This window comes from Amblyomma mixtum, chromosome 5 (genome assembly GCF_055824585.1).
Source record: "Amblyomma mixtum isolate Tamu chromosome 5, ASM5582458v1, whole genome shotgun sequence".
NCBI lineage: Eukaryota > Metazoa > Arthropoda > Arachnida > Ixodida > Ixodidae > Amblyomma > Amblyomma mixtum.
In genome coordinates, this window is record NC_143016.1 from 147925561 (window position 1) to 147948624 (window position 23064).

Genomic DNA, 23064 nt, shown 5'->3' on the forward strand with positions numbered 1-23064 from the left:
AGTTGAATTGCTGCGAAGTACCTTGTGCGCGAGGTAGCGTCAGGCGGAAGTTAGCGTGAGGGCGTTATGTTGCTGCGGTCATTTCTCTGTCCGGAGTCCCCACTGTCGAGAAATCGGTGGCTTGCAGCGGCCAAAGCTACAGCGGCAAAACTAGACGTGCAACATAGGATGGATCTACGACCGAACTGCCTGTGCCTGGCTTGCGCCTCCGAACTGTCTGTGCCCAGCTTGCGCCCCGGGCACGCACCGTTCTACTTCATTTTCATCTTCTGGCGCATTGCGTAGCTGATACCAATGCAACAGCCGAGAGTGGCTTCTCTGCTTTGCAGGCCTTCCAGTAGAGCTTTCATAGGATTTCATTAGAACACTGTCGTTTACCCTACATGATTAGGCGCGGTGTATAGACTTCAGGCCATAAATTATGCTTTTTGGAACTTAGTGGAGTACTTGGAGCACCCCTAAAGCTCCACTTTGCTACTGTAGGTAGAGCCCTTTTCACCTCTTATTCTTCATCTTTGCTCTCAGTGCTCCACTGTATGGCTGAAAAGCAAACCACGTGCACTTGAAACTTTTGACAGAGACGACGCGTTTCGACGTACGAGAAAAGCTTTTGTTGATGACCTTCTAGGAAGAAGCAACGGAACGTTTCTTGTGTTTATTGCTCGTCATGGTGCCCCCATTTAGGATTTTTCGCTGCAGCTGCGTAAGTTTATTAAATTCACTGAAAAAAAAGGCGACTGGAACAAACTATGACTCAAAGAATTATATTACTTCTCGTGAACTCACCAAAGCCTACACTCTCCTCAGGAATATTGGAAAGACAGGGAAGGGCAAGAATTTTATTCATACTATCCTAAAGACCAGCCGTCCAGAGACATAAATATTTTTGTTTAAGTAGCAAAATTGAGGGTGGTGGACAAGCAAGTAGATAAAGCATTACAAAATATGAAGACCGGAACCATGTCGTGTGAAAGAAACAGCACTCCTGAAAAATTTAATAAGCGTAACACATCACTACCTGGAACCTCGTGTAAGCAATAAAGATATCGATAACAACGAGTTACTCTGCTCGTAATTTGAGAGCCCCTTGCCGAGAGCACATAATCATGTTCTTTTCCTCGTCATATGCTGTTAATCCACTTTTCTCCTGTTACTTCTTCACTCTGATTGATGTACGCCCTCACTTCTTCGAGGTGTGCGTTATTTATACCAATATCTTTTTTGACCCCTTGTTAAACAACATTTCTTCTTATGCGTAGCATATTGCATTCAATCAGTTCAGCCCTTGGGCGCGGCCGGGCAGCCACCAAACCACGTGACGTCACGGCACGTGGTTTGGTGACGTCACGTCACGTGGATACGTGACGTCACCAAACAACGTAAAAAAAAGAAAAAGAAAGAAAGAAAAAAAGAAAGGAAAAAAAGAGAAAAAAAGACGGCTGAGCATGGTGGCGGTTGCCACCACCAATTTTCAAAAGGGGCGCTCCTATCCATCCATCCATCCATCGATACGTCACGGAGGAAAAGCTGCTGAGAAAATCGAGTGCCGCCAAGCAATACCTCGCGCAAAAAGACCGCGCAATATGCAACGCATTCTTGGCTTTACCAAGCTAAGCCTGGGTATCTTTTTTTTTTTACAGTTTTGAAGTCTAGTGTTGTGCTTTGCCTACCGCTCTCCTAATTTGTGCACTTCAGTTCGTCCCATTAGCCAAGTCACAGTCGCATTGTAAAAGCGCAAAATTCAACGGCGTGCTCAGTCTACAGCGCCTGCCTTTGCCAGATTGCGTCTCTGTCCAGGTAGAAGCAGTATAAAAGGGAACACGGGAGCACGTGGCCGCCGCACTTCACGTATCGCTGCAAACGAAGGCCGGCGATAATTAACGGGAAAGGAGCATGCCGCGTAAACATGGCCGCCCGGTCTTTCCGCATGCGCCTGGTGCCGCCCATTTTCTTCAGCTGTCTGCGTCAGCGCTTCCGGAAGAGCGTAGGCCATGCGGTCCCATGTACCCCTTTTATATTGCTTCTACCTGTACGACGGCCCCTTTAGTTAGAGCGTCCTCTGTTTTGCAAATGAGGTGTGTCTTAAGGCCAGTCATTAAGGGTCCGGAGGCATAGACAGAGTAGCCGTTAAAATCCCGTCATAAAAACAAGCACAAATTTCAACTTTATATTGGAGGGTCCTCTGTTCACTAAACGCGTAAAATACTCAACTAGTTAGAGATGAATCTACGCATTATTAAGTGCCGTGGCAGGGATCCTTGCTATGAGAGCGAAAAGTTAGAGCATAAGCTTCGCATATTGCTTGACATGGAACGGACAACGCCAACATATCCAGAGAAGATTAGCTTTTAGAACTAAACACGGGGGGCTAACATTGTGGAAGGATTTAGCGGTGAGGTCTGCGGAGCCATGAAGGGCTAAGAAAGAGCCAGACAAAGCGCTCATATCCTGGAAGGAACAAGATTTGACTAAGCAACGCGAATTAAAGAAATCTAGCTGAGAATAAGAGGAGTAGGATAAATGCTCACACTGGAGTCGAGACAGAGCCAGAGTGAATGCACTAGAAGGAAATTGTAGACAGGCGCGGCTGAGAATCAGATGCAATATGAAGCAATAGTGCGGCCATCGCTGGCTCAATAGTATGAGTGGAGTACCGGAAAATATATGCACTAATGCCAGAGCGTAAAAAGAAGAATAAATGCAAGTGAACTGCAAATTTTGCTCTTTACTCTTTGGTGCATCATGTACCAACTATGTGAAAAACATGCCCTTTTGCGGTAAGGGCACGTTTTGGAGGTGGTATACTGCTCTGAAATAAATTCAGATGACGGCTTGAGAGTGACGCGTGAAAAATTAAAATGATCAGCTTAACTTTGCGCTTCGTCTAGTGTTTTTCGAGGTTAACAGGCGTACAGGTGCGGCGAAGCTGCAAACATTTGTCTTTAAGCTTTGCCTGTCAGCCTTTGGGGTTCAGGGTTTTATAACAAACATGTTTTCCTGTCTGTATTCAGTCATTTTTGTAGTTATTGAAGCCCAAGGATACAATATATACATTTGTCCCCGAAAAGAGCCAAACGGCTGTGGACAGTAACAAGGTCCGGTGACATCAAAAAAGCAAATTCGTGAAATTGGGACGTTACGCAGAAAGAGACCGAGGTGTTGTTTAGGAAGTGAAAACTCCTAATAGTAGTTAATGACTCACTACTACTGCCACTTTGCCTGATATAAGATTATTAAATCGCCATTATTATTAAATTAGGATCGGGCTTAGTGCCAACGCCATGCAAGTTTCAGAACTCTCTATGCTTTCATAGATGCTGCTGTTCCCACCGACGCTTCTCAACCCTGTCTGTTCGAACGCTTGTGTGACAGTATGAACGAGGGCGACGATGTTATCGCCTCTTTGGTGGCCTTTACTAACTGATATAAAAAAATTATTTTCATCAGAAAAATACAGGTGGGCCGAAAAGCTAGCAGGCTGAGAGCTTAAGAAAAACGCAGGCTTGGCTCTAGATATTTGGCGACAGTAAAAATGAACATAGTGGGATGACGCTGGAAAAACGAACTATGTATAACAATAAAGGTAGTAACGAGAAAGAAATTTGACAGACAGGGAATTTGCAGGCAGAAAATACATATAGCTACGTCACTGCTCGAACATGCCAGGAGTCATATGCGACCTGGCTCTAAAGAAAGCGACGCAAAATATAAATACTTCATGTTCGGAATCAGCATAAATCACAAACGCAGAAAGCTCTAAAACATGCAAAAATATCGTAGAGAAAGCATGAATAACTGGGTGATTAGGAATAATATTTTTGCGAACTTGTATACAGACCAAAATGGGATTTTATTTCATTAAGAACTTCTGATGCATTTAACTTTTTCTTCCCTGTGAAAACAGTACCTGCGCCAAAATATTTGTGTGAAGCAAATTATTCGTTTGTCTCGGCTAAAAAAACTTATGCGAAACTCGAAAACATTGCCCCTCATTGAAAGGCTGCAAGCAGTAGCTGCCCTGGAGGTTACTGTGTTGCTCAGACACTTGATCGCTCAGTCATTTCGCCGTTAAGTCACTTCGTTGCGACCGATCAGTTGTTGCAGTCTTGCCTTAAAAACGTTGTGTCCTTAAAAACGGGTGCAAACGCAAATATAAATTACACCTGATGCGTGTACTGTCGGTAAACTTCTAGCAAAAGCAAGAAATTTCAAATTTTGGATGCATTTGGAAAAACTTTGATTATTCTTCAGTGTGAGCATGCTGAGCAGGGCATCTGAAATTCTGCATTCAGCGACAACTCATAATTTTGAAATTTTGGCAACTAAAACGAAGGATTTCTCGTTGTTTAACTTTTACTTTGCTTCCATGTGTTCTTTAAAGTAACTGCTATGAATTTCTTTTCGAGTACGTCATTTCGCTTTTAGCATATGAAGGTCCATATGAACAAGAAAACACGTTACGAAGGGAAAAGTCACCGCTCCGATAGTTAATCTATTTCGCAGCCCAGTAAAGCGACATTCGGTCCTTTGTGAAATGCGTGATTGAAGATGACACAAGAGACTGTTTTTGCTCCTCTTGAATTTATGCTGTATTTGTCTTTAAAGTGAAGACTTCCTACGAAATTGTACTGCCATGGACCAAAGTTTGAGGTCTGCTGATTCGCGTAAAAACATTATTTTTGCGCTACCACGCTATTCAGCCAGCGAATATTCTCCTCTAAATGCAGCATGCATGTGCCCGCGTGATTCAGCATTTTTTATTGACCTGCTTTTCCCGGCCGCGCAGAAATAGTTTCTCTTTCCCGCGAACCCGCGTCCCGCAAACGTTTCTCCATGACTATACGTTATTCACAGCAGCGTCGAACACGCAAAGGAACAAAATACGACGCACAAAGCCAGGTTAAAATAGAAGGTGGATATCTCAGTAGACAAAAGACGGATTGTTAGGTTAAGGCTTTTCAACTATGATGCGCCTAATTTTTGTTTTCGATGACAGCTGCGAGTGCAGCCGCTGTTTGGCTGCACGATCTGAAAGTACGACCGTATTGCCAGTAGACCTATTTCTGTAGCCGGAAGTAGGAGTATTTTGAAGCCACGCAATGGAATATATCGTCGTATTTCTCCTCGCTACACTTGTAGGGAATGCCCACGCTGTGTTCCCTGTGCCCGACAAGGATAAAGAAGGTAAGTCGTTTTGCATGCAGACAGAGATCTCAGGTGAACGCAGAAGTAGAAGGAGGCGGGAACGAAGAACCGAAGAAAAAGGTAGCTTGGATGAAACAAGTAACACTGAGCTCATAGTGATCGCTTTTCTTTGAGACAAGATGTGCTTGATTCCTTTTGAGGGCCTGCATTCACAAGTTTACATTCTCGCAAGTTAGGACTACACAGAACGTCAAAGAACTGAAGATAAATTACAGTGTATGGCCAACAGCAAATACTGTGTAAAGTGCCCGCAAAACGTATGAAAAGCTGTCCGCGATTACTCAGGGAGAAAATGCAACGTGCTCTTTCTCTGATGGTCGAACCTATTATATTGCTAGTTTTCTGAACAATGCTGATTCATCCTTCAAGAAAGAACATATTGTCTAATATGAACTACACGCCGTCCTTTGTCAGAAAGGCAATATATCCGAAAATGATCTTTACGGAAAGGCTAGTTGACTGCATCAGTGCTCGGTATCAAAAGGTCTATATTTTAGAGAAGCGGCATGCGATTCAAGCCAAGAATTTAGCGCACAGGATGGGACGAGAAGAAGAGAGACGGCAACAACAGCGCTCTTGTTATCGTCTCTCTTCGTTGTGTGCTCTAAATTCTTGGAATGCAAAACCAACTAGGCCAACTTCTTGCATTGGCAATTCAAGCGTTGCGGCTTCGTGCCTTGTTTACTTCAAACTTCGAAAGACTTCTCGATATCATCAACAACTGAAGGGAGTGCAAAGATTATCAACTAGTTAATGAGCCCGTCTGGTAGAGAAACCACTTTAGTCGCAAAAATGTTTACCGTAACGCATGGCCTTAGTAAAGGTCATCTTGTGCGAAACGACAGATTCAATGCTGACGTCAAGCGGAGCTCTCTAGTTTTTTGCTAACAGAAAAAAAAACAGTGCCTTTTCTTTCTCAAAATGCGCGCACTTCTGGTCGCTTCTGTAAAATCTGCATTGTTCTACGTTTAGCGCGTGTGCGAGGAAGACTTCATCTGCAAGGTATTTAAAGGAAAGTGTGTTAGTTTTGAATTGCACTGGTACGAGTATCGTGTAGAATTACTGCGAGGAATTCTTTCCTCAGCGACAATTTGAGGTTGTGCTTGGCCGTTTAGTCATTTCACAGAACAAAAAAAAAAAGACCTTTTCTAAACCAAAACAGCGCTGAGCCCTCGTTGAAGAGCCACTGTAAACGCAATTTGTTCTTCTGCGTTTATATACCAGTGAGACTTGATTTTTGGCGCGGTAGGTTAATAACCTTCAATTTTAACAACTACGGCATGCGATTAAAAACCTTGCAAACTCTCTGAAATTCTACGGTGTTGCGTTAGTGACTCCCTAGAAGTTATGAATTTTTATGCGTTAACGTTTATAACAACGTTTCGTCTACCAGGAATGATTTTGCTTTTGATCATAGTCTCGTGTAGTTTGGTGCGACCCACTCGGCGAGTAAAACTCTGTGCTAAGCGGAGTTTTTTGCTGCCTTGCCGCGGATCGTCGAATGCCTGCACGAGTGTCAAATGAAGCTTCAGTAGTGCGTTGTAGATGCTCTCAGTCGATGCGGTTCGCGAATCCTTGGCTTTTTCTGTCAGCAACGTTCACCATGCAGGGGTGGCAAAGATCGCTTGTGTTCAAAGGGCCCGTAAAAGGATTCTCTGACGCTAGAAGAAAGCCTATTTTTCGATTCATATATTCGCAGCAGTCTTGCGAAGGTGCAGTCTCAGTGCCCAGCATTCGCCACTTTCTGGGGTACTCTTCTTGCTTACCGCGCGGCAGTCATGCGCAGTGTAATATTAAACGACACTACAATAAAGTGGCCCAGTGCGAGGGAGAGTGATATTGTCATCACACTTTTTCACGCAGACAAAAGGAAGTATTGGAGCGACCTAGCAAAGTCCCAGATTGAGATGAAGCTAAGAGCACGGCCGAACACCAATCGCGCTAAGGGGGTGGTGCTCTTCCTCGGAGACGGCATGGGCATCAGCACCGTGACGGCTGCGAGGATCTACAAAGGGCAGTTCAAGAAGAATTTCAGCGGTGAGGAGTCTGTGCTGTCATGGGAGAGTTTCCCACATCTTTCATTGTCGAAGACATACGGTCTCGACGCGCAGACCTCCGACTCAGCCAACACAGCTACAGCCTACCTCTGTGGTGTCAAGGCCAACATTGAAACTATTGGCGTCGATTCAAGTGTGAAGGTATGTTTCAGAAGTAACCCTGCATGCGTCATAATGATACAAAACATGCATGCTGCATTTGTATGTTGTCTTATGATAACGGTCAGCATCCTCTGCTGCCATATATGCCTCATTTCAAGCTTCTTCGCTCCGATATGAACTCCATTACATTGAATTCATGCAAATCACAGCGTCTGCTTTGCGTAGACACAACATTTCGCGAAGCGAAAAATGCTGCCTTATGAACAGGTTTTGTTAGAAGCAAATCACGGAACACAGGAAGAGAGTCCTCAAGAATGTCATGCGGCCCTGCAAAGGCAACATGTCGCCTCCGTATGTCACATTATGAAAGAGGCAACGAACTAGCCTGAAATTATGGCAGGAGAGCAAACACTTCGCGAACAAGCTTCCACATAGGTGGCAGCAATTTATTTTTTTAATTGAGAGGCAAAGGAGAACATTTGCAAAACAGTTTGAAACATAGGCTATGTACTTTCAACCCATCACTCACATAAGATATTTTTACTGCAAGAATGAACTCGAAGAGGCTTGAAGGGGTTCCTCAGCGATCTAAGTAACTAATTTAGGAAATGTGATTATTCATGCGGTCCACAAGTGGTCCACATCTAATAGTTTGGTAGTTAACTATAGCAAGGCTAACCTTTCTTTTTTCGGCCTCATATCCCGGATATTCCTAGAAGAAACGAACTAAAGCTAGAAAATAACTTGATTGAAATCATAAACAGGTTTACATCACTTGGTGTGGTTTTCGACTCTTGCATGAGATTGTCTGACCATGTAATGCTTATTGAAAGTAGTCTTTCTAAATCTGTTGGCTTCTTCTCTTGATGCCGCAAAGCGTTTTCTGCGAAGAATAAGCTTACGATTCACCACTGGATATTTCAGTCTTTCATATATGTTAATCTTATCTTGTTTGGGTTAGAACACAGAAAACAAATATCATACTCGCTTTCCAAAATAAGGCAATTAGACTTATCGCTGATGCGTGTTACAGTTCTCCTACGGGAAGTTTAATTTCCATAATGCAGGATTCTTTGCTTGCGTGCCACATTGAGTATCACTTATTCATTGCCTTAGGTTCTCGCCGCAATGCGTATCCGACTTTTAGAAAACTCTTGCTAGACTTAAGCTTAACGAAAAACGCTTCTTCGCCAGAAGCAAAGAATAATGGCACGTTTCTCGAACTAGGACATTATGTTTCGAGCAGAGCCTTCGGTTCACTTTACCATACACGCTTAATCGTCACTGTATAAACAACCAATAACTTTTACAGCACTCGTGAAGGACTCTGAATTGTAATTCTTGCATGGAGCTCCCGCTTTCTGTTCCTTGCCTAGATGGGCATTACGCTGAACACTTCGTTTCTTATGGTTTAAGCCATATAGTCCTGTATACTGTTGGATCTTTTGTGGTGACTTACCATTTTCCGCGTTTTTGACTTCCTTGCTTGATAAGCGTAAATTTCGGCGCTCTGTACAATGTTCTGTGCTCCATGTATTTGTTTGCCTTCGAGTGTTCGCATGTTCTGTTGCTCTGCATTTTTATTTTCTTTTTAACTTCCCTACTGGCCCTCACGAACCTCTCAACCTATATTCATGGCTTTCCGTCCGAGGTCCATTTTTTCTAGTTCGGTGGAAAAAATTCAACTCATTTCAAATTCAAATTGCTTCTGAGAGATGACGAATGCTAGCGTCGATCGGCTTAGTTAGTTCAGGACGGCTCCTGGCGTCGAAGCAGCCTAACAGAAGCGGGAACACGCATAAATACGACGCGAAGGAACAAAAAAATACAGATTGGCTGAAACCAAAGCGCCTGTGGATGCCTCAGCACTCATTTCTGTCACGTTCCTCTGTATTCGCGCTGATAGCACGAAATTTCTTCATTGAAGAATTTGGAAAGAGGGAAAAGGGAAGCTGTGCAGGCTAACGGACGGCGACTTAAATAAACAATGCCTCGGCTCACCTTTTCGTAACCTATCTCAATAAACAGCCAGGTGGAAAATTGTTAGCTGAAAACATATTCGCTGTTCTTCTTTAAGGTGCGCGCTGGGATATTTGCTGTGTTTAATGGCACAGTAGCAACTAACGCTATCTCGAACCTAATACAAGGATTTCACATGTGATAAATGAGTACGAAATAAGTTTTTAAGATACTATAACTTATTTAAGAACTTTGCTTCTCAGCCATAAGGTACATACAGTGAATGCATGTGATTACACCTGTCATATTTTTCTATCTTGCTTAGTCGAAAATATGCCAGATGTTCCTAGTGTACTGTAGCGTAGTTAGCGCATTTGCTTCGGATTTGAAGATCACGACGTCTACTTTGAGGACCAGTGCTGTGATGCTGGACGAACGCCAGGGCTGTTCTGCTGACGCTCCCCGATACCCGAGAGCAGCGCAATTATACACCTTAGATTTGGCGTAGCTGTGAGCGTTTACTACCTCTAGGGCTTTAACTTCGAAACCGCGCCTTGCCACATATTTCGGTCGTTCCCGTGGACACCAACCTGACTGTCACTTACTTTCCTTCCCCACATCTTCAGAGGAGCTCACGATAACGACGTAATTGACTGGCGCTCGTCCTATGAACGAGTAAGCGCCTAAAATAAGTTCTCTTAAAACCAGTTTCTGAGATGTACTCGGCCGTGCAGCCGTCCGTAAGCTACGCGCCGGAAAAGGGCTTCGTTCTCGTGCCCATCTGCCTGACGAGCCTTGTACTAGTTACGCGAAAGACGCTGTTTATCTTTGTAAACACAAATCCATCTATACCGGAGATCAACATTACCAAATACCTGTTGAAAGGCACATCTGACGATACCTTCAAGATGTTACTTGCCAACAACTCCGAAACCGTCACTGATGTCATTAAGCTCTGCAAAGTTACGAAATTTTGGAAAGACAGCGGGTTTCTACTACCGGTTCCTGCCTGCCTGAAGCATTACTTTTCCGGTTTGGCATTTTGCATTCCCGGCGGTGATCCAACTGCTTTGCTTCTCGAGACCGTTGCCTTGATGCGCGAAGAATTGGCACGCCAGCTGCTGCTGGTGTCTGTTCCCAGCAGTTTCCGCCATCGCTCACTCTCTGAATCAGGCGCGTCACCCAAGAGCAGGCTGGGAAGATTCTATCCCCGAGCCCTCGGCCGCCCCTATCACATCTCCCTTTACGAACTCTGAGGCCGTAGCAAGGCCGCGGCTACACCATGTCCCCGACGCCAGCACCTCATTCTTGAGGCCTTGAACGCCGCCACCGACTCCTTCACTCTTTCACTACTCTGCGGTGACCATCACTGAAGCCGTGTCAAATCCAAGAGAACTGTTCCATCTGTTTTGCATGCGGCTTTCCCCGGACATGGCATGCGCCTCTCTCACTTGCGGGTGCCGAATTCTGGTTGCGAGGCACCACCGTACCACTAGTGAAGATGCTCGTGCTTCACCGATTCTTTCCTATGGCCCGTTGCCGCAACCCTGATTATAGAATCGTCCCTCCAACTCTTCTCGTCGGCCGTCGTCTCCCCGTCGCCGTTCTCTATCTTCCATGCCCCGTCACCCAACCAATGTTCCAGAGGAAAACAGTCAAAACTGCGCTCTTATCGAACTGTAGAAGAATGTCGCCAACGAGCCCGATCGTTTACCACAGAGGACCAGTATCACCCAAAACACGTTCAAGCCATCACCGAGCCTGCAGCGACTCATCCTCCCGGTTCCCTCGCATGGCTTTTCTTTCCACTCCACCAGCACCGGGCTTCCTACTAAACTCCTCAAGAAGTGCCACGGCTCAAACCGTGTTCTCTGCCAGACCTCTCCTTTGAAACTATGTTACTGAGCCGCTTCATTAACATCATCATCAAAATGACTACGTGCATTGCAGAGCAAGCGCTCTCCCAATCTCTCCATTTAAACCTGTCCTGTGCCAGCTGCGGCCACTCTATTGCCGCAAATTTCTTAATCTCATCCGGTCACCTAACTTTCGTCCGCCTCCTGCTACGCTTACCTTCCCTTAGAATCCAGTCGGTTACCCTTAAGGACCATCTGTTATCCTGGACCAATTACATCTGAGCAAGCCAATTATAGCTCCCCAACATTTGCTTGGTCGCGGGCGAGGCACTACAGACATCGACCGTCTGAAGTCATACTACGATCCACCGATTGCTTGTATCTAAGTTGGAAAGATGCCTAATTTTTCACCGAAGGTAATGGCGCTCTAGCACAGCCATTGTATTTGAAGACAACGATGACACCGAAGAGTGATGCTGAACGAAAATCACGGCAGTGTGAGGTATCCTCCGCTTTGAGGTATCCTCCGCAGGACCCTCCGCTTTAATCTGTACTTATGTAGATGCCGGTTCAGTCTCACAAGCCCTTGCGAGGCTTCTGGAGAGGATGAAACAGTGGAGAACTTCTTGCTCTCTTGGGGGAGGTTCGCATTTTAGAGAAGGACGCATCTACAAATCCCCACTACAAAGCTGGGAATTAGTTTATCGCTCCCGCTACTTCTCTCCTTTCGTGCGAGCGCCATAAGTTTTGCACTGCATCAAATTTGCGAATACGTTCACGATTGCATAACAGCTGCCGGCATTCCCTCGCTAATAGCGTTCCAAATTTTCAAAATTCGAAAACATCTCAATATTTTCGCTTTTTTTCAATTCCACGATGTTGTCTCCTAATTTTTCCTGTTTAATTATAAGCACATTGATTAGCTTGCAAACAGTTTATACTTTTCTGCTGGCCCTCCTCATTGAACCCTAGCCATTCCCCTTAGTGGGCTTGCGTCATGCCACTTGGAAAACAACATCAACAACGGACGCTGTTTGTTAAAAGGGCCGGCTGTTTTGTTGGCGCTTCTCGGTACCAGAAACTACCGTAGTAACGCTACTTGTTGCACGAGGAACATGTTATTCCGAGGGGAAAAATTACGCTTATTTCAAGCAAATTTCATCCATCAGTGGGTAACTGTTTTCCTGAGAGTAGAATCGAGAAGCGGAGAGTAATATTACCGAGATAAAATATAAACATTGAAGTGTTGCTACGATTATTCTAAATCCACTGGACGTTGAATTAGGGCGTTGTTAATCATGGACTACCATGACAAGTGGTTAAGGAAGCCTGCATGAACAGAGAGCCAGTGCTGATTACCTCAGAATTCCTAATAATATGGGCTGCTTTATGCTTTAATCGATGACAAGGACGGGGGGGGGGGATCAAAAGCACGCCAGATATTTCGGCGATGTGTTTGAACAGGGTTGTGAGCAGGCCATTGCCAGTGCAAAGCATAGCTTGTCAAAATGTAGCCGGATGGTAGGGTAAAGTGCAGTGAGCATCAAGTTTTTCACGCCAATCTTTCCCACCTGCACTCTCACGACCGTATCGAGAAATTCAAGAAAAACGTCCTTTTGTTAGAACCGGTATTGTTGTAGTATTTCGGGAGCTAAATACTATATACTTTGAGCTGTAATCCTTGCCGTAACAAAAGAAATTGACGTTGCAATAACACCTTCTGTGTTCAGCTGTCGCTTGTAGACACAACAGTGCCAGTTATGTCTCGACGTCAGGCGAATGCATTCCACAACAAGCGGCCTGGTTTTTTATAATAGAAGGACAGAAAATTTAAGGTGTATTTTGGGAACGACGTTGCCATATTTTTTTACTTATATCTCATGAACGATCAGAGTTAGCTTAGGTTCATTATGGTTACCTTCTGTTCAGCGCAGTGAAAGCTTCTCAGTATGTTCAAATCATCGATACCTGACCATTGCCTTGTTGGAACAGTCATGACCATACAACGCACGCATTACATCTTTCCAAGGACGCTTGCGCGTAGTGGCTGGCCATTCACTCCTCTCAAGATCAGTCTCAAAATCACCATGACAACCTCTAGAAAGCGGGGGCCGTATCTTACAACTATCTATTCGTTCATTTGCAATTTCTGGCTCAGAAGGTTCATTTTCATTGTTCGCTGTTGTTCGGTCGCGTAGATGTGGCTATCAAGCCTGGTCGGAAAGTGACTGGATCATTGGCGCAACGGCAACCGGACCGCGTCATTGGTTGCATATCACATACAATAGTTAACTTGGGTGATGGCCTGTATCGAATGACATAGTCGACAAGTACACCCGCTATCTTGTGAATTGTGTGACTGGCTCCGTGCTGCTTTTGCCTAATGCGGCTGTTACGTTGACGCCAGTCCAAATGAAACGGAAAATAGATTGCCACTTCAAACAGATCTTTCTCAAATTCGACCCAGGCACCATCCTTAGCACGCGCTAATACGCCTGTGCGCTCTTGTGAATCCTGCACTTAAGCAAAATTACTATATTTGATCGCAAATATTGAATGATCTAAGATGCAGTAATATTTCAAAGAAACAGCAGCTCATCTGCAGGCGGTTCTCGTCCGGAAAGGAAAGATATATAGTCGATAAACTGACCATTGATGCACCTCATAGGTAATATTAACATATGGTTCCGAAGCTGAAGTTCTAATTGATCTAATTAAAAAAAAATCATATGATTTCCGTTCTGGGCCTTATGCCTTCCGGCAAAACATGTTAAACCACATTTCGATGATTTTAATTACGCCGACTGTGTTTACAAAACCAATGTCAGTACTTGTGTATTTACCCTTATTACAGGCGGAGCAATGCCACAACGATACCACAGCGTACGTGGAGAGCATCATGAAGTGGGCCCAGGATGCCGGCATGTGGACAGGCATTGTGACCACTGCGAGGGTCACCGATGCCTCTCCAGCGGGGGCTTACGCGCACACTGGCTACCGCAGGTGGCAGGCGTCCGTTCCCGAAGGGTGCAATGCCTCGGACATCGCGCAGCAGCTTATCTACGACTTACCTGGCTCCCAAATGAGGGTAATTCTGAGCATGCCTTTCCTTTTCTTTTTTAGGTAAACCAATAAATGCACAGCAATTTTATGCTTCTACTTGCCACTGTGGCCACAGGTATCGCCGTAAAGAATAGTTATTGAAATAATGTTGAAACATTAGTTATTATTTTTAACCTTAATACTATTCATTGATATATTACTGCCTTAATAAATACAGTTAAATAGAAGCCTGATTGCACCATTATAGCTCTTCCAGAACGTATTTTGCATCATATACGCATTCTACTGAATTCATGCAATGCATAGAATTTTCACTACATGAGTGGTAGCGCACCCTTTTGTTGAATTCGCAGCAAATGCTATGAGCGGTTTCCACAACCTAGAGGGGGCGCCCTCAATTGGTCCATTATGGCTGCGTTACGGAGGACCAGCTCTAGAGCCAATCTTGGTAGAATCTCGCGTGTTTTTAAATGTCACTATGAACTCGCGCTGGTTGGTTGTAGGCAAAGCCGGCCTTCATTTCTCGATTAAGCGACAGACAAGAAAGAAATCGCTGTCTGGAATTTGAAAACCTCCAGCATGAATGCGGCCGACGCGCGCTTCGGAGATTCGCAATAAATAGCATCGACGACTACCACTCTCGAGAAACGGGCGAGTGAAAATACTAGAAGGGCAATTCTTTCCATGTAGCACTACGCAAGTAAACACCATTGAGTGTTATGCTGCTGGCGAAGCAAAAAAGTAAGCTTCACAGTCACTGTCATTTCACTATTAATCACTAAAGCGGAGCTCTTGAGTGTTTTTTGCATCTTGCTTGTTCCTTTAAAGATTAATATTAATTTCTAAATGCATTTAAAGTGGAAAGCCAGAACAGGGACATCGCCTTCTCACGCGCACTGTTTTCCTGGAGCAGTTAACTGCACCTTGTCACTCCATTTCTTCGCAAGCACTGGGTGCCGAGCTTGTTAAAAAATGGCTACTTTGATTAAGTCTTTTCCTTGCGGCTGTATTCACTACTTACCATCCGCCTGTCCGACTGACTGATTCAAGTTGTGAGTACACGGGGAAATGACTAAGAGCAGAAGAAATCAAAATGAAACTCAGTTTGAACGAATCCTTATACCATCCTCGCAAACCGCTCCGTGAATAACAACAGCACCATATGGCGATACCTGCAGAATAAGGCTTGCCATTGCAGAGGCAGTCATGCACTACACTGCTAGCGATTGGAATATGCTTGTTATGTGGGGTCAGCTATGTGCGCTAACAAATAGTACATCGTATATGCATAGGCTTTTAAATTCCTGGTAACTTATCTCTGGAAAAATATCTCTTAGGCGCCTGGCAATAACTACTCTATGATGATCAAGAAAGCGTTCCGGTAGAATGTGTAACTTCCTGTTTGTTTGCAAGCTATGGTCTACTGGGACTGCAAAATCACAAAAAGGCACTCAGCAGTCCTTGTATGTCGTTCGCGTGAAAAAGGCGTGTACTAGTCCTCCTTAAAGATATTTTTACGATAAAATTCTCAGAACAATTTATGAATGTGTGGACGAACCACTCTTTAAACGCACCAAACGTCGTTGTTCAGCGTGTGCCTATTTTTCTTTGACTAGCTCGCGGCGCTGTCGCAGCGTGAAGTGGATGTTGTGAAAACTGACAATACTTTGTCCTAGGACTAGTAACCCATTAGATAGCTCTGTTAGTTAGGGGTGGATCATGCTTGACGAGGTACTGAATATGGCCTTCTGGAGTCAAACTGTGTGCTGTTTGTTTAAAGCTGGAGATGTTTTTTGTTTGCGTGGTCTTAACATTTTTTAGCAATTTACATAAAAAGAACCCCCCAAAAATTGGCAGGTCACTTTAGACGAGCTGTACAAAGATACTCGTACATCCCACGAAAGCAAGTGTTGCACATGTGTTGTATTGAGTAGTTTCGTTGTGATGCGGTGGGACTAATTTAGAAGAGCCCCTCCGCGGTGGCTCAGTGGTTACGGCGCTCGGCTGCTGACCCGAAAGACGCGGGTTCGATCCCGGTCGCGGCGGCTGAATTTCGATGGAGGCGAAATTCTAGAGGCCCCTGTGCTGTGCGATGTCAGTGAACGTTAAAGAACCCCAGGTGGTCGAAATTTCCGGAGCCCTTCACTACGGCGTCCCTCATAGCCTGAGTGGCTTCGGGACGTTAAACCCCAATAAACCAAATCAAGCTAATTTGGAAGAGTGAGCAGCTTTCTTGAAGTCATTCGAGAGGCACTCTTCTGGTAAGCTACGGTCGTGCGGCACCGAAGCAGCAGTATATGGTAGAGTACTTGGCGGGAATTGAGTAGGCATTATTTTGTGTACGCATGACTTTTTAAGCACTTCAGGTGTTGTAGTTATTCCTATTAAATACATCTTTTCCGCCAAAATATTTTACGTGCACCTCAAATGCCATACTAGTATTGTAATGCGAAGCATCAACTGATATTTTTCTAGCGGCAATATGAAAGTTTAGTACAAAGCCTCATATTGGCTGAAAAATATTACTTCTAAACAGCAGAAGTTTTTATATGAGTACAGGAGGTGTCGTATAGTTATATTTGTTTCGAAGGTGCGCATTATATTCGAAGCCCGCAGGCAAATATCTTGTTACTGTTGGCTAAGTTTGCCCGCGCTGAAAATTGCCTTGATACCTGCGAGGCAGCATTTGACTATTAGCGCAATGATCTGATGAGGCCTCTGGTTGCGGGCAGACAGCCGTGTAGAGGTCGGCCAACAAGACCGTAAAAGAATGGCACGAAACTCGATTTAAAGGCATCAACAGCTTGTAATATGCTATCGCATTGCCACTGCAACGTAACTGTGTTTCTAAGTGAATTGTTTCGCCTGAGATCAAGAAATCCCCTTATTTGGAAAAAATAGAGGGCGTTGAATTTACTTGAATCTAAGCAATCAATCGCAGGTTTAGCATGCTCTCATAGGATGTTGCGAGTCTGCTATATACACAATCATGTACACCCCCCGTCAAAAGTACACAGTTCAAGGGGTTCGCTTCGAAGCTGTTTAGCGTGGCTCTCTTGCACATCAAGGAGTCCAAACCTTGGGATGATTGAGGACACAATGCCATTCCTCTTTCGAGAGATCGTGGTTGCTGGAGATGCATAACGAGCCACGCTGCAGGCCTCACAAGCAAACCCCTTGGGCTGTATACTTTTGACGGGGGGTGTACATCCCACACGAAAGACTTACCGGTTCACAAAGTGATTACGAAAGAAACGCGGCGGACAGCCGACTTCAGGATCTCACACTGCAATACACTGACCTAGATGAGGGAAAAAAAAATTGGGCGAGTTGGTACATACTTATTGTTCACAACAGCGCAGGAAACACGGACAAAAAGAGAGAGAGAAAAAAAAACAAACGCTTGTTTTGTCTTTTCTCCCCTTTTGTCCGCGTTTCCTGCGCTGTTGTGAATAATGAACACTGACAGCGTTTAATTAATATTCATTATTGCTTGGCTGTTTTCACAATGAACTGTCATAAAAAAACTGCTGGTAGTTGTGAACAAAGGAAGGGTATAAGCGTTGTGGCATGTGAGGATTAACGACTAGCAGAGACGCAAGGTCTATCAGGAGCGCCGTAGTGGAGGGCTAAGAATTAATTTCGTCTACGTAGGGTATTTTTAACGCGCTCTGAGATCGCACAGCACACGGCAGTTTTTGCATTTAGGCTGCATGTAAATGTCGCCGCCGCGTCCGAGATTCTATCCCGCTACCTTGCGATCAGCAGCCGAACACGAGAGCCACCGAACCACCGCTGCAGGCAAAGTAAGCAAGAGAAGCTATGATTGAGCCGGCGTCCCTCAGATGAAACATCCCATGGTACGAATTGATGTCAGCATGAATAATGCAGACCACAAAGAAATCGACCTCACTTAAATTTCCTCTCGCTTTCAAGTGCATCCAAAAGCACCAGATTTTATAACATAACAGTGCTTATTTTTAACCAGATTAAATGATTTTCATGCGGTATCAATTATTATTAAAATATATGGCCAAGGTTCTCCAGAATTGCTTTCCCACAACATTCATGCCTTACTTCGGCTACGGAAAGTGAGTGACTGTAGTCACAGTTACCAGTTATTTAAACTTAGATTTAGCGTCGAACTGAGTTGCTGTTGGTTTAGCCGCTATGCTGTCGGCCGCATTAAAGAAATCGTGCCCGAATTTTGTTTGTGAACTACTGAATTCACTGAAAGAAGCGTTATGCTATATTTAACATCACGATTCATTTCCATTTTTCTTTCATTTTATTGTCCAGCTGTATTTTCCGCGCAATTTAAGTGTCACAGATATATACAGTACGGTCCACTGTTAAAGGGAACATGTGATCACGCGGCCTCCGCTCTTCGCGGAGCGCTGCCGCCGATAACTTGAGGGAATTGTCGGCACAAGACGCATGCGCAGTAAGCATGACGACTGGTCATTCCGCGCATGCACCTGATGCCGCCTATTCTCACCGCATCTAGGCGGCAGGTCTTCGTGAAGCGCGGTAGGCACGCGACCGCATGTTCCCTTTAACAATGGACCGTACTGTACCTCTATATTGAAACTGTGAAGCTTGTATTGGTGGGGAAGCACGAGATATTTTTTATTAAAAAAATATGCGCAGGTCAAGGATGTTGCCTAGGGCTGTTCATGAAAGCGTGATAATTCACAAATTGAAATTGAACATTTTACGAATGATTTATGGTTATGTGCAGGTGATTCTGGGAGGAGGCCGGTCAGTCTTCCTCAACTCAACTGAGCGTGATGAAGAAGGTGAAAAGGGTAAAAGAAGCGACGGCGAGAACTTGATCAAGAAGTGGAAGGAATTGAAAAAGGGACGCAATGCCCATTATGTTTGGAACAGAGCCGAGCTTCATGCTTTGGACGCACGATCTACCGAATATTTACTAGGTAATTGTGCCCTACGTTCTCACCCCAGCGGAATCTCCCATAGGGGCATATAGTCCAGCTAAAGACAGCCAACATTTCAATACACTGTCGCTGAGTTGTCGTGGCAGGTCAAATGTATGAAGGTCTCAATATTTTTGAAGAAATATGTTTTAATCAAAAGCATGAGCCGCAAAAACCACAAGTACATTGCACTCTTGTACGCCGTGCCTATAATACGGATGGCGCAAGATGTAGGTCATTCGTATTTTGGCATTCACAAAGGGTGAAACAGTGTGACTCTGAGACGAGCGAAGAAAAAGTGACGCGTACCACGAGCGTTGAATGTCAGCCATCTGAGCTGCTTGTCGGTGAAAAAGACTTCCATAACGAACAATGTCCCATGGCACGGTGCAGAAACACACAAAATTAACGACGTCATGATTTCCGAGGTGTCCTGTTCATGATCGAGACAATAGGATAGATAAGCCATCTTTTTATCTGAAATGAGAATGGACGAAAAAGTTTTCCATTATTCACAGTCTGACTCAACTGACCTTGTGGCTTAAGAAGGATGGTTGAGCTGTTCTCCCCAGCATTTGCCCAGAAAAATGTTCGCACAACGAATATTGTTAGATTTATGGACGAATAAGTATTGTTTTCTTTTGCTTTTGCGGTGCCAGTGAATGTAGGGCAGATTCGGACGTGTTCCGCTCCAAGATCAAAACACTATGTTGATTAATAAAGCAACCTGAAAATGATAAGCTATGGCTTTTGGACCCAAAATCAACATTTCCGTCTTCTATGTATGCTGACTGTACTCTTCACTGCTTCACAAGCTAAGCTGGCTATAAGAGGCACCGCCAAAATGCGCCCAAAAGCCGTCTTCCCGATCTGAAGTGCACATCAGGTCGAAAGTAGATTTAGTTCTTATTTAACCCCAGTGCAACAACGCTGGATTCAGAGCATACGTACTTGTTGGAGTATCCGAGTCAAAGCTTCCTCAGAGTTGGATGGCCATTTAGCAGCAATCTAGATTGCCAAGTAGATGGCTTCATTTTATCGCGTAGTTTTGGACACCTTTCAAATCATTCTAAAACGCAGGTTTTATCATTGCAGTCACTCCTTCTAACAATCTCGGCCGGCTTTGCAACCTATCGAACGAAGAATGCGCCAGAAAAACTGTTTTTTTTTTCTAAGCTGTACGTCAGAAAATATGTCTCCTGTCTGAGATAAGACAACCACGGCATCCCTCTCACATTTGGGAATTCTTATCTTTGGCAATTTTGCTGATCTTTTCTTAAAGCACCCAAAGCGCTTTTTTTTTAAATGTTTGCACCTGTATCTTTATTACGGTAAAGCAAAGCGCCGATTGCGCCACTGACTGCATCATTCGGATAGTTGCGAGATCATGAAGCATTACAAAACTGAGCAAAGCTGTAATGTTGGCGAAGCCCTCAAGAGGAACGAAAAGAGCGAAAAATGCATCAGGTTTTCATCAATTCACCGTTTTCATAAAGTGGACTGATGTAAAAGTGCCTTGTTATCGAAGAGACGCCAAAACAAAAACCATCGTGTTCCTGTACTTCGCCGGTGCCGTGTTTCTCATTTGTGCTATACTGTACCCACCATATCTCTTCAGCCATAACGAACGAAGCTGGTTTATGGTGCTTTTCCGCGTCTCTGTTTGTTGGAGCAGTCGGCAGGCCTTATCACTTTCTAGAGCACACACCGTCCAGTCCAAGTTACTCTTGAACGGCAGTTTTTAGAAGTGTTTTAGTAGCTGATTAGTTATATGACAACCTACTATAATTTAAATGTTATTATAACTCTGGTACTGAAATTCGCCCACTCTACATTGTGAAAACTAAAATAAAATACGGAATAGTCTGTAGCATGAAGCACCAATAGTTTTGTAGCTGCTCGATGAGCACGAGCAAGTATTTGAATGCAATAGCATTTAGGCTATGACGTGATAGAAAATTTCCGGCTTCCCCGTAACGAATTTTCTTGATTGGTGAACGTAGTGACGACATCGCCAGTCATGTGACCGCCAGTTGATAAATCAGAGCAGCGAGGAATTTGAAATTCCTTCCCAAAGTCCCCTCAAGGTCCCCTCAATTTTTTCATTGCTCCTCCTAATTAAGCCACCAAAATTTTCTTTGTAAACACGAGGGAAATGGGCTGTGTAGGCTGCCCAAAATGAGCGCGTGTTGCACTTCGTGCAGGCAGCATACCTTATAGTTGGTAGTTGCGAGGAGAGCCCAGGTCTGTGTTCGGAACTATAATGACCTTTGTGTTCCACTTGCTCTCAAGCATCCCCAAAGAACCAATGTGGGGAGCATGTAGGCGCGCCCTTTTTCCAGCCCTATGTCGGGCTATGAGGGACCTGCTGTGGTTTTTTTTGGGGCAGAACTATTTGGGCTAGCAGAGGTTTTTTCAGCATAGCGGTCACATTGGCGTTCCCTGTGCCCTAAAGTACGCTACAAGGGACCAATACGGGCTGCATTTGGGCGCGCCCGTTTACCAGTCCGTCAACGCCCCATGACGGATACAGAGGTCTCATGCAAGCAGCCCTATTTGGGCTAGCAGAGGTTCTTCAAGCATAAGGCCTACATTTACCTGATCCAGGTATCCGATGAACGACCGATGTGGCCTATATGTAGGAAAGCGGCATGAAGTATCCTAGCAACATCGATATGAGACAAATGTAGAATCAACAGGAGGAAGACCAATTTGCTCTGGCCAACTTATCTCCCAAAGGGGCTGTTACGTCCGGCTTTCGTCGTGGGGAAGACAACGACATGGAAGCAGCGAAACGCCGACAAACCCCGAGACGCGCGTTGGGTGAACGCCTGGATGGCCACGGAAGCCGCGTCCGTCTGCCCGGTTGAGCGAGCGTTTCCCGTACACCGAGTGTGAACGCGCGTTCGAAATGCGCGCGAACGCCGCTCATGGACATTTCGGCGTCTGCGCTACGTGGTTGGCATCGTTCCCCTCTCCCAGCGCGTGACGACGGCGTGATCTCTCGGGAGTGAGTGAGTGCGTGCGTGTCGGTGATTGGTGCCAGTGAAACCCGGCCCCCATCTAGGGACCCTAGGGAAGAGGACTCTTAAAAAGCCGGCAGCGGCACGGCCGAAGAGCTTTTTTTCATCATGCTCTCCTGTTGAGCTGTCGTGATGCAGCGTTCCTGCAGCTCACTTGTAAATATTCATGTATAAATTCCTCTTCATTGTCTTTTCCCAGCAGCCTCGTCACAGGCGTCCCTCATTTTGCTCTCCGGGGCACGTCCATGCTACCTCGTCCGTAACAAACTGGTGGCAGCGGTGGGGTGCTGCTACCTCGTCCCTAACAAACTGGTGGCAGCGGTGGGGTACGGCTACCTCGTATCTAACAAACTGGTGGCAGCGGTGGGACGCGAATCGTCGGACGCCGGCGGAGAGTTGCGGACAACGGGACGCTGAGCAGCAGAACGGCGAGTCGGGGGCAGTGCAACGAGCCCTGTGTGTTGACTGGTTGCCTGCAGCGGACCGACTGCGCTGGATTCTTGGCTGCGAGGTTTGGTGAGTGCGGGACTTTCTTCTGCTGAGTTTTGCCAGGCTTTTGTTAGTGTCGGGAACAGAGCTGGTAATTCGGTTGTCGTTGCTGCTGGGTTAGTTGCAGCAAGACAATAGCGGGCAGTAGAGAAGCAGTACTCGGAGCAGCCATGGATTTGAAGACGCTGCGCAAACCAAAGTTACTGGAGCTTGCGAAAGAGTTGGGTCTGGAGGTATCAGACAAACTCAGAAAACCAGAACTGCTGAAGGCTATTCTTGCGTTGGAGGCTGAAGATGACGAGCTTGCGGAATGCCTTGAGGCCATTGAGGAGAGGGAATTGGCAAAAAGAGAACAAGAGGAACGCGAACGTAA

The 23064-nt window shown here is 45.2% G+C and overlaps 1 protein-coding gene across 1 annotated transcript in view; it reads left to right on the forward strand.

Annotated features, from left to right (window-relative positions):
- Positions 1-5099: 5099 nt before the first annotated feature.
- Positions 5100-23064, forward strand: part of LOC149344110 (alkaline phosphatase, tissue-nonspecific isozyme-like) — a 32827-nt gene continuing 14862 nt past the window's right edge. Inside the window, exons 1-4 of the mRNA XM_089546154.1 lie at positions 5100-5184; positions 7069-7403; positions 14034-14267; positions 18984-19179. Coding sequence (XP_089402280.1) covers positions 5100-5184; positions 7069-7403; positions 14034-14267; positions 18984-19179 — 850 coding nt within the window. The remainder of the gene's footprint in view (positions 5185-7068; positions 7404-14033; positions 14268-18983; positions 19180-23064) is intronic.